At 39.2% G+C, this 13046-nt stretch overlaps 1 protein-coding gene across 1 annotated transcript in view; it reads left to right on the top strand.

Moving 5' to 3' along the window:
• The window catches only part of lpar1 (lysophosphatidic acid receptor 1), a 37706-nt gene that overhangs the window by 14138 nt on the left and 10522 nt on the right, over window positions 1–13046 (top strand). The window contains exon 2 of the mRNA XM_042508961.2: window positions 3863–4618. Within this exon, the coding sequence (XP_042364895.1) occupies window positions 3880–4618 (739 nt within the window). The 5' untranslated portion in view covers window positions 3863–3879. The remainder of the gene's footprint in view (window positions 1–3862; window positions 4619–13046) is intronic.

Genomic DNA, 13046 nt, shown 5'->3' with positions numbered 1-13046 from the left:
ACATTATGGGGAAAGAGACGAATACATTTGGATGCAATTAATAGAGTCTATGGATGTAGTCTGGGTGGAGTCTTTGTATTGAATCAATTTGTACCTCACATCAGTTGAGCCAGTTTGAATTCTTGAGAAGTCTTCATTTCAGATGTCATCAGACACCTCAAGATTCAGCTCATTGGATCAGGCTTTTTTCCCCAGTTGTTAGTGCACACTGAAATTGTGAATAGATAGACAAAATAGTAGATTAGAAAGCTTTATTAATCCCCAATGAGGAAACTCATTTGTCACCAGGAACATCTTGCAGACAACAGACAATGTACACAGAGCATTCACAGAACACAACAACTTCAAATGCAAAATACAACAAATAAATAACACCACGAGAAGCCATTTGAGACATGATCGACAGCTAAGACCTCAAATAAAAGTGTTCATTAAAAATCTTTCGGTTGCTGAAACAAAAGACCTTCTGAGTTGTTTAAGAATGAGGCATGCTGAGTCGCTCATTACATGAGCTTCTGAGTCTGTTAAAAACACAGTGTAATGGATGGTTTTCAAACACAGAACTGATTTAAGTTTGATCCTTGTCAGACGGTTAGAGTCTGAGGAAGCTTCAGGAGCTCAAAGAATGAGCAAATCTGTGGCATGGTTTCAAAATTTGGAATTTTATCTTTGACAGTGTCTCATTTGGAGATAGTGCTGAAAAAAGAGAATTGGGGATGTTAATCTTAATTTTGAACTGGTTAAATGATGCAAACTGTTTGCTGTCTGGATGGACAGGAAACCCTTTTAACTTACATATAGACAAACAGTCATCACCAAGTGGTAGTTATGACTTGAAGAGTTTCAGCATATGAGTACCTGTTTTAAGACACTTGACAAACTGAGAAACAATCCTTAGTATTTTGTAAAAAAAAAAAATAAAAATCTGCAAGAATCTAGACAACATTTCTGTACTTCTAATGCAAACATTTGTTATCAATCAAATATGAACACTCAGTAAATCATACAAACAGAAAGTGTCCCTATTATTATGATTAGTGGTCTGTGTTTATTTTTGAGATGTCTCTACAAAAATCAGCAAGCAGAAATTAAGCAGATACATCCGGCTTGTCTGGAGCAGCACAATATAGCAATAATTCAATACAGCTAATAGAATGTGCCATTGCTGTTTCAGTGAATGAAATAACATTTAAATGCCACTCCAAGCAAACATGGCTGCAGATGGAGTCCCTAATCAGCCTGCCTCAGGAAATTGGACATATAAACAGAGCCCAGAAAACCGTTTATTTAATTGATTAAGACTTCCTTTATACTGTTATTGGTGCACAGCCATACCTAATACACACCCGTTTTGGCTAAAGAATAGAAAAATATTGTACACTGCAAACATTGTGAGCCAGTCTACTGTATAGCTGATGGACAGTATTGCTTTTGGCTTGGATTACATATAAAAATGGGCTAAATTTAGAATTTATAGCATTGGGTTATATGGAACAAAAGCAGTCAGGAACCAAATTATGGGTTATTGCTACTGGTAAAACTAACATTATGTAACATGTCATGTATATCATGGCTGTCAAAACAGTATATTACCAATAAGATTTAGAGCTCCTCAGCAGTCAAAGGTGCAGGAGTTGGAAAATATTTCTGGCAAACTTCAGCTTTCATAGCTTTCAACACTGCCTCATTTCCCAGGAGTATCCCTTATTTTTCATGTGAATTTTTGAAAGGTGAAGGTTTTTCCAACATTGCAGATTAGTCCAAGAAGAAAAAAAAATCCCTCATGTTTGCAGTTCAGTTTTGGCAGTTCTTGCTGTGTCACTGCAGAGAGAAAAGCAGGCTTAGAGGATTTGGATGGTCATGTTAGAAGGTAAATTGAGACAGGAGGATTTCCACAAAAAAACTGATCTTTGACACAGAACATCTAATGCTTATTCTTTAATTCCTCATCCCCTACCTTCTTCTGTCTCTTTGTCTATGTCTTACTTAAACACACACACACACACACACACACACACACACACGCACTCCCCTACTCTAGCCCTGAGGTCCTGTTTCCGGTCTGGGGTGTATGAGAGAGACCAGCCAGCATCTGTGTGGGACTGGAGCTTATTATACACACACTCATGTTCCTGTGAGCATTGTTTATGTGTGTGTGTGAGTTGACTCTAAGTGTCGTGTAGCTGCTGTTGCCGCTTAATTTTCTCTGTTTCCTCAGATGCACTTTTTCAATGCTGGAAAACTCGTAAAAACCCACCAGATGCGGGAAAAAAAACATGTTTTAGTTTCATATCACACTGGGATTTATTCGCACAGCAAACATAGATACATAAGCAGCTGCACACACAGAGCAGACACACATACACACACACACACACACCACACTTATGTAGTGCTGCTGGAAACTGTGACTTGTAGACAATACATGTTTTGTTTCCAACAATCGTTTGAGACCTTTTGCGCTAATAAAGCTACCGTTCATGTCTTAACGATGGCTGTTTTCTGTATGAAACACTGATTCAACAATACACACAAACACACACGACGACTAATCGTTCTGAGTCGAAATCCAATGGGGATTTTTTTTCTTTTCTTGAGAAACCTGCTTAAATCCACGTTTCCTAAAGCACTGCTTTGTGTTGGGTGTTATGAAAGAGGAATATATGCATTTTTCAAGAAAATATGGATTAACTCATTCTTTTTGGAAGCATAAAAGTAGGACATGCGCTCAGAAAGACAGACACAAGGCCAGTCTATTTAGAGTAGACAGATTTAGTTTTGGTGCCCTTAATCCATGTAAATGCATGCACTGCAAGAACTATTTTTTCATTTTTCATTATTCAAACCTTAAAAGTTAAAGTACACTTTCTGCTGTGTTATAGCCAGTTGGTGGTTTCATGGTTTTAATTGTTGATTCCTACAGGTGATCCTTCAAAAATACTGCAAATTGTTGAACTGTAAAAGGTGGCTTCATAATTCAAAGGCATGAATTTTATACACACATACATATATGCATGTCATGTTTGCATTGCTTGAGTTTAATTAATAAAGCAAGCCAACAGTGAGCCATAGGAACCTAGCAGTATTAAAGCCAACCCTTCCTCTTCCTCTCCTGAGTGAGTGGACCAGTAGACCAACTCCAGTGGATTTTAGACAACAATATAAGGTTTTCTTAAAGAATATTTCAAAAGTAACGTAACCCACCTGGTCTTTACGTGCCCATGTCCCTTGTAGCATTCATTAGAGTGCTGCATTTGAACACAAACTTAACCAAAACTTATTATAACCAGAACCTCAAAACTAAGACATAACCGTCAAACAGGCCTTTGAAGAAGTGAGAACTTGCCAAAATGTCCACACTTTGTACACACACTGATAAGTATGTACAATTCCTAAGAGAACCTCAACACTTCACAGACAGCTTGCCCATTTTTGGGAATATTTTGTCTCTTTGGGTTTTATGTTTCATTTTCACTGTAATATGATTATATTAAATTTCCATGTATGCCAAACTCTTTGACTAAACAACCTGGTCTTTCAGTACAGCATTTTCCCCCATTGCTTATTTAAATCTAGCTTTTTATCTTCAAACATCACAAGTTTATACAGTAAGGTTCAATTGCCAAGTAAAGGAAAACAACCAGATGTGACCTACTGAAAAAAAAGTGTTACAGAACAGTGCATATGATAAAAAAAAACACCTTGTTTTTTTAATTAATTCTTTAGTTCCTTAACATATAGCAACAGATTCAGGGGTACACCGTTCTCATGAGAGCATCACCTTGTTCAATTAAAATGTTAATAACTGTCACACAAATTGAAAAATCTATTGTAGCATATCTAAAATGCTTTCTCCTTTCAGAAAGCACCTCTGCCACCATGGATGACGAACAGTGCTACTACAACGAGACCATTGCCTTCTTCTACAACCGCAGTGGCAAGTACCTTGCTACTGACTGGAACACAGTCAGCAGGCTGGTGATGGGCCTGGGCATCACTGTGTGCATCTTCATCATGCTCGCCAACCTTCTGGTGATGATCGCCATCTACGTCAACAGGAGATTCCACTTCCCCATCTACTACCTGATGGCCAACCTGGCAGCTGCTGACTTCTTTGCCGGACTGGCCTACTTCTACTTGATGTTCAATACGGGACCCAACACACGACGTCTGACTGTTTCCACATGGCTGCTGCGCCAGGGCTTGATTGATACTAGCCTGACAGCGTCTGTGGCCAACCTGCTCGCCATCGCCATCGAGCGCCACATCACTGTGTTCCGCATGCAGCTACACACGCGCATGAGTAACCGGCGTGTGGTGGTGGTGATTGTCATAATTTGGACCATGTCCATAGTCATGGGCGCCATCCCCAGCGTGGGCTGGAACTGTATCTGTAGTATTAAGTCTTGCTCCAACATGGCGCCGCTTTACAGCAACTCCTACTTGGTCTTCTGGGCAGTGTTTAACCTAGTGACTTTTGTTGTCATGGTGACACTATATGCCCACATATTCGTCTATGTGCGGCAGAGGACCATGAGGATGTCGCGGCACAGCTCAGGACCAAGGCGCAACCGAGATACGATGATGTCTCTGCTGAAAACCGTGGTGATTGTGTTGGGTAAGGAAGATATATTCTTTCTGTCTATCAAGCTATCTTGCTATAAGGCTATTCTTCTCTATCTAGCTGTTTATCTCTATCTAGTTATCTATCCACTGTATTTATGCTATATCTATCTCTATCTGGCAAGCTACATCTACAGCAGTGAGTGCAGCAGTTGAAATCAGCAGCAGCAGCAGAACAATGAATCTGTTGATGGGTCTGTCTGTGACGCTGTATCATTCAACACAAACACAGTGTCTGCCTAGCACGACTGTAAGCCTCAAATACATAATCTCAGCCAACCCTGTCCCCATATCATGCAGCTGTCCTAGGTGAAAATCTGAAATTGACGGGAATATTGCTATCATAGCAGTTTAACTAATTTGGTTTGTTGACCATAATGTGTAAAAGATCATGAGAGTTCGAACTTTAAACCTGTTTTAGCCCCTCAGTTTATGGAGGATGTTTGCATAACTGTTATCGAAGCTTTTTTAGCAAAATAAGTTTCTTTATTTCCTGTAGAAATGAAAGTGGAGATGAAACAGGTACCCACTTCTGCAAATTTGGTGGGAAAATACTCAGAAAGGATTTAGGGTGAGACGAGAAAGGAGCCTGTGGATAATCTCATGACATCCCGATACAAGCCTTTAAATGTGTTGCCTTTAACCATGGGCATATTATGAGACATGGCCACTGGACACACAAACTTTGTAGAAGTTTTGTGTCTATTTGTGGTCATTTTGTGTCTCCTTGAGGTTGTTTTGTGTTTCTTTGAGGTATTTATGTGTCTTTTTTTGTCATTTTGTGGTTTGTTTTGTGGTTCTTGTTGTAGTTGTTTGGGGCCCTTTGGGGTAATTTTGCGCCTTTGTGGTTGTTGTGTGTCTCTTTGCAGTTCCTTTAATCTCTTTGTTGTCTTTTTTGTGTCTCTTTGTGATCATTTTGAGTTTTTTCTATGTCAGTATGTTAATTTAAGACATTTTGCAAGTGAAAGCCAAAGGGGGGCCCTGACACTTCAAATCTTAGATCTGACCATGACTTCATTAATTAGCAGCTTGATATCACATTGAGAGTTTTCTTTTCTCCAAATGAACAGATGCTATGCTGTGTTAAAAACTCCTCTAATCAAACTCAAGTTTTTAACCTTGTAAACATGTCTATATGGTGTATTTTATATACTACAAGCCATATCATGAGTGAAATAAGCAGTCACCATGGCTGAGTATTTCCACTTTGGCCTCCTGATTACTTTTGCTCACCCTGGTGGTGAAGCATGTTTACCTAATTGCTATCAGCTGTGTGATGGGGTGTGGCCTATATAACATCACTGTGCCTGTGTCTGTCTTTCATTGTTGATCTTGAAGCAGGCCTGAGAGCTGCAATTTTACTTGACTAAAAGGGAAATACACATGGAGCTGAGGTTTTTGCCACACATCGCCCATAAGCATCACTTTAGCTGTTTGATAACCTAGTCAAGCTAAAAACTCATGTTATCTATTACTGCTACATTTCTAACATACAAGTAGTAGAGAGGGATGAGCAGAGTCGAAGATGAGCAGTCCAACGCTCCCTTCTGATGCAACAGTGCCTGTTTTATTTTCAAGCTGAGCTCTGTGTGCAGTCTGACAGTTTAATGTCCAAGCATTCAGCTGAGATATGTTTCCCACTATGTAGTGGTTTGTAATAAGTGGAAGCAAAGCTGGTTTTTACATTTCAACACATTGGCACACTAACTCAGTGTCGTGTGTTAAGCAAGTTGGAGTGTCTGAATTGTGGGAAAAGTACTTGTTGCTGCCTGGAAGCAGGATGTGTTGGTCCTAGACAAAACATACCAAAGGATTCTGTGTGATTTGTCTCCTATGTGCTGTGTTATCTCATCCTGTTGCCTCTGTTGTCTTTACTTCAAACTTAATCCAAAGCATTGGACAGCCTATAAAACTGGAGGACATACATTTTCAGCTGCGTGGAGATGTTTTGTTTCTACTTATTTAACCTGCCTCTTAGATCAGCAGTCTTAGAGTCGTATTTAGAGATATTTCTGTGCCTCTTCATGGTTAAAGGGTGCACAGAGAAAGACTGACCATGAAGTAAATTAATATATTAATAAGCATGTGAGTTGATTTCTTTAAACTGAATGAAAGTTTAAAACTCCATGTGTCTTTGGAGCTCGCCCTACCCTTTTCTCAGTGTCCCATATACAACTGCAGAGAAAAGTCTGAGTCATCCACTAACACTCACTGCTATCTTTGAAAAATAACCCTATAAATAAATGCAAACATGTTCCAAATGCTGTTGAGTGACTTCATACTGAAACGGTAGAGGATTCCTTCAAAATTAAACAGAATACGCCCTATCTCAGAGTTGCACAATATCAGATTCTGCAAGTAAAGGACTGGCTAGGAGTCAATGACGTGACAGTGTGAGATTATAATTCACAAAAGCTTAACTTTATCTACAGATGGATCTAGAAATGGAAGGTTTTCATGTAAACACAAAGTATTCTGCAGCACACTGACAGAAGTGACATCACCTGTACTAAGCAAATAAACTACTGCTGCTTTTTGGCTGTGTTTCCAAATGGGTTTAGTGGACTACTTTGATTAAATCGAGGTTCAACAATTTTCTGTTCTATTGGCGGGACATATTTTTGCTAAGGGCTGCTGTTCTATAACTGTGTGTGCATGATTATATATATATGCACATTCTTCCACAGGAGCTATCCATACAACTAAAACAGCTCAGATGTCCTACATTAGTGGTTTCAACAGCTGTTAGTCCAAAGAATGTGTGAATGTCCAAAATGACACTTCTTCTCTAGATTGCATGGAACAAAAAATCTATATTAATTTCTAATGGTTTCAGACATCCTGTTGTCCACTCATCATCTGCTCCATGGGAATTAAAACTTAAAGCTCCATCCTGATGGCAATGTCCCCCGCAGTGGAAGTCCCTTGTGTAACCCACATGTAAGCTAATTTTATGGATCTAAAATGCAGATCTAAACTGTCCTGACTATTTTCTGGTCTTTCTTAGATTGTCAGTGCTATTAATTAGCTCTACACGCTGCTACAAATCTCTCCCCAAGTTTGGTTGATCCATGCACTGTCATGACAGATAGAAGGAATAAATTAAATATGCATATTTTAAACATTTTTTCCCAATGATTTCTCAAACGCACCTTAAATGCTGTTCCAAAAACCAACACAAATGTCCAGATATTTCAGCTACAAAGGACCATTTAACTGATTGTGTACTGTTGGTAGGAACAGTTTTCTAATTTATAACATCGTTCAAAAAATTTCTGTATTACTCATTTTAATAATTATTGTTTTGAAATCCTGAACACATCACACGTGTTTCTTTTTACTGATGCCAAGCCCTTATTGGAAACTTTTGAGCAAGGGTGTGATGTGTTTTGGTACAGACTGGAACCCACTCCTGTTTCTTAGTGAGGTCATTTTTTTAGCACTAAGGAGGATAGAAAAAACATTTTTGTACTGAAAGAAGGGAGGTAGTTTCTTTTTTCAGTCAGATTTACAGTACAATCAGTTATTCACATCTTTTGGACTCTTATCTCCTATTTCATTTCAAAGAAATCCCTCTTTGCCTTTCTTTGTCTAACACTAGTAAAAGTTAAACAAAAAGGTCAGTAGTCTCCAGTGGGGTTAAAGTTATCATTGAGCCCTGGGTTTCGATAAGGAGTTCTTAGGGGAAGGTTAAGATGAGTTCACTCTTTGCTGCTTTACGAGAAAGTAAACCCCACAGCAGTTCCCTGTCCAGGTTCTTCCATCTGCTGAACAGATGATAAGTATTCCCCTGCTGCCTGCTGTCCTCTCCACTTGTCCTTCTCAGGATGTTGTAAAACCAGCCATGGCTGATTTCTTTTAAGGAGGACAGGATGACATTGAAAGTTGGTGACATGTACTTGCCCATAAGCACAGGCACATGCGTGTACACACCCGTGCTCTCTCACACTCACATGAGCCCCATGGCTCAATAAAGAACAGTGGGACACAAGGTTGGCTCCATTCACACAAACTCTGATGCACTTACTAAGTCAATGATGGGAAAACAAAACCAAAATCCGGCCTGTTGATGTGTTTTGCCAAAGATAATAGAGATAGGGATACACATGTGGGAACAGTATTTAAATACAAATGGAAAGTCCTTCCTCTGCCTTGAGGGTACCCAATGGAGTATTTGACCTTTTATAGAGTATGGAGAAAAGGTTTCACCAATAGGTCCCTGTTTTTGTGCACATATATGATGATGCACATACATAGGCTCCAGTTGCTGGATGACACTTCAGATGTATGAGTAAAAAAATTGCAGGGAGATGAAGGGGGAGTGTGATTGTACCTGGACGTGGTGGGAGATATGACCAGATGATTATTCTGTATAAAAAAATAAAGCACAGTGAGGATAGAGACATTTCATACACCAGACATGCAGTATATAACGTGGAGCTGCTGATGTGTATTAAACCTGCAATAGTCCTGTTTATATATATCAGCTCATCAGGTAGAAATTCATTCTGCACCATAAACTCACATAAATGTAACCACTTGAAATTTTAGCTCACACACTCGGAAAAAAAACCCCAAAAACAGTCCCATATGCGACCATTTGGTCACACTATAGAACCCTAATGCTTTTTACTAGTTTTTGTTTAGTTGCAGAAAATGGTTAAAAGAAAAAAATATATCATTGAGATAGGCTGCTTAAATATAATCACTGTATTGTGGGGGCTGTGTATTATGATAAGTTTACTTTTGAAAAGGAAAAAAAAAGAGTGCATTGACAAAACTACTAGTTTGCTCCTGCTAATTGAAAAAGGATACATTTGGTTCTCTTTATTGCTCAGGAGCCTATGGTCTTTAATGTATAGTATACTGTATGCATTTTCATGTCTAATCTATTGCGCGTCTGTCCATCTTGGAAGAGGGACCTCTCCCCAGTTGCTCTTCCTGAAGTTTCTGCCATTTTTCTCTGTTAAAGGATGTTTTTGGCGAGTTTTTACTAATCTGCTAGTAAAGCCCGCTGAAGCAAATTTTTGTGATGACGGGCTTTATAAATAAAATTGACTTGACTTGTACAAGCCACTCAAGATTTCTGCCTTTAAACAGTACACTGAATGACAAATAATGAATTAGTGATGTAAGGACATCATTATGGAAGCAACAAATCTACAACGACAAATCAACTTGTTCACTACATCGGCAGATATCAGCTTATCGCAGATACCTTCAGTACCTACATAAATTCATTAACCAAATCTAATCAACTGATACTGATCCGTTTAAAAAGCTGTCACAAGGAGGGTCACAGTCAGTCTCGCTAGTCCATTCACTAACTGGTGCTCTACTGAAAAGTTTGAATGACACCAACAGAGATTCTCTTCATCACTCTTCTATGAGTCAACTGCAACATGAAATTAACCATGACCCTTGGTCATTGGGTGTGTGTGTGTCAGGTGTTGGCTAATGCAGGGGTCTTCTGTGAATGATTCGATTATCTTATGGTGTTGTATGCACTCGCATCCTCAGACAGAGTGGAGCGCCAAGACATACCATCGCCCAAACACATGCACACAGATGCCGTATCAGTGACCTACATTTGTTTCACAAATAAAAAACTCCTAGTTTTTTCGCCTTAATTTCAAAGCATGGACAGAAAGTGAACAAATGCATACCCCTCACATACAAAAACTTTCTTTTTGCTGTTGCACTGTATGTGTGTCTTTTGGCTGACAGAGAGCAGAACCAATCAGAGCTTACTAAAACCCTCAGCATGGAAACATGACTGGCTTGTAATGTCACCTGTTTTCTGTGTGTGCGAAGCATTTAGTGCAGGAAATTACAGTTCGCAGTGCAGCTTTTCTAATCACTCACAATAGCAGCATCTGTCTATGTGAATCCTGTTTCCGCAGTTGTTAGTTTCTGGCAAACGCTGATCTCAAACAGCTCAAACATCCTAAGCATCGTTAAATGCCTCCAGGGGCTGCGCCTACTGCATTTTGAGTAATCCTAGATTTGTAAGCCTGCATTAACAATTGAACAATTGCAAATACACTGAACAAAAAAAAGAATTATTATTAATAGTTATTTCAGGGGTTTAAATTAAAGATTTAAGACTTTTATATGCACTCAATAAATATATTTCTCTCAAATTTCGGTCACAAATTTATTCAAATTTGTTAGTAAGCATTTCTTGTTTTCTAAGCTAATCCATCCACATGACATGTCAAACAGCATGAATTTATACAAGAAAGCCGGGAAAAACAGAAAAAAAGGTATCAACAGCACTGAACATTTATCAATTTCTTCACTGTTTGACAAGCAACCTATTTGCTACTTGCTAATTCGTTTGGGATGTGATGTAATAGGTCAGTTGGAAGAAGGTACATCAGGAGCTAGCTGAAAGGGGGCATATCGCCACCCACCGTGGTGGAGTCGGACATACTTATGTCACTAAATCAGTTTCCCTCGAGTGCATTTATACCGAGACAAGGACATATTAAGTCTGAATAAATAGCCTAATCAAGCTGTAACCACAGCTCAATTCAACTGTGCATCTTAACATACTGAGGCAATTTGGCAGTACATCCAGCCGACCTCACAACCACACAAGTCGCTTACGATGAAAAACTGCTGTCAGGTCATAACCCTGTTGAGAACGATGCAGATGAACTTCCCCAAGGCAGTTTCTGAAAGTTTGGGAATTTTTTCACTTGGTCCCAGACAATCTTGCGCTGGATGTGGAGGTCCTGAGCTGGTGTTGTTGCTGAGGTCAGCAGTTGTGAGGCTGGTTGGATGTACTGCTAAAGCATGCTGTTTAATTAGCATCGTAATATGCTCCACCTTTCAGGTGGATGCAATAGCTTGGGAAATTGGAAATTGAAAGAAATATGAATGCATGACAAAAAGTTTTAGATCATTGACTGAAGCCTGTGAAAAATGGCAGCAAAAACTGAAGTGCCATGTTTTCATTTTTCTTTAGTATACAGTCAAGTATTATCCAGATAAAATCTCCCTTAAAAAGTACCTGTAACTCGTATGACACAGTCAATCAAAAACAGCCCTTGAAAAGGAATTTGTTTTGAGACAGAGGAGGCAATTCTAATGAGGAAACATCTGTGGTCATTGCTTGAGGTAACACCAAAAAGCTAGCAAACAAAAATGCAACCATACGCAGACAATTCTGTCAACAAAGCCATTTCAGGATAGAAACAGACTGGTATTATTTTAAAAAGACAGAGACCAAAGCACCAAGAGGCCTGGCTGTGGCTAACAATCTGGATTTAATCTAAACCTCACCTCTGAACATCACCAGTGTAGAGCATTGTTTCTTGTTTTCACTGTCGACTTTTGTCTTTTTACATTAAAAAAAGAGAGACGCAAGGTGGAAGTGAGTGAGTCACTGCTGACCAAAAACCCTGCAGATATATCATAGTCTGGATGTTCTAGCAGAGCAGAAAAAGTCCATTATTTCCATTTCAAAGGCCTCACTGTACTTCCAGTATAAAGCCTTTTTCTCGAACCATTGGATCACTGTGACACCATTGGCACACTCCATCACTGTGTATACCGCAAGCCTCTTTATCAATAATTGTAAACACTCAGCTGCTGAATGTGAACTTTTATCTAATCTCCAATGTGTGTGTGTGTGGAAGTGCATGATGTGGGAAAGAGGGGAGAGGGAAAAGAAATCCCTCTGTGGACAAACGGGAAGCCATTTCACAGTATATATAACGGTTTCTGTCCACTGACTTAGTTCAGTGGGATCATGGTCATGACCACAGATGATGGTTGGTTTAGGAAAATGATGGACAGTTGAATAGTAATTGAGACAGAGACTTTGGAGTAGAGAGGAGGACAGGTTGCAGAAAGATGTGGCAAAGAAAAGAGATAAAAATGAATGGGAGATAGTGTCAAGACAAAGAGAAAAAAAGGGAAATGAAGTGAAGTAGGATCTCAATACAAGGATGGGGAAAAAGTGGAAAAGAGGGACAGGAAACGAGCATGAGATAGAGAGATGCAGATGGAGATTGATGGGAAGAAAGGCAGTGAGGCATACAGAGGAATGAGAGCAGTAATTTAATATCAAGTGTTCATTCATTTTTAAGGTCCTGAGAGAATTGCACATTAGTGGAAACCAAAGCCGGCATGAAAACACGAGAAATAATAGGACGACATGAAAATCCCTGATAGCAGAATTTGAAGCTCTGTAATGAGTTAAGTATGTTGCTACATGTGGAAAACATCAGCAAAGTGTAGAGACACAGCATTATGAGGATCAGAGACTTAAAGGGCTGTACAGGATTATAGAAATTATATATTTCACTTGATATAGTAAAATATTGTCATTACAGCCTACAATTTTATATATCATTTGAAAAGTTATGGTGATTTCACTTCATTTCAGTACACATCGTAGTAGCAAACAAACT

This window comes from Plectropomus leopardus, chromosome 20 (assembly GCF_026936395.1).
Source record: "Plectropomus leopardus strain MGB_pleo_1.0 chromosome 20, ASM2693639v1, whole genome shotgun sequence".
NCBI classification, from domain to species: Eukaryota; Metazoa; Chordata; class Actinopteri; order Perciformes; family Serranidae; genus Plectropomus; species Plectropomus leopardus.
Note: the sequence above shows the minus strand (reverse complement) of the source record. Positions and strands in the feature narration are given on the sequence as shown.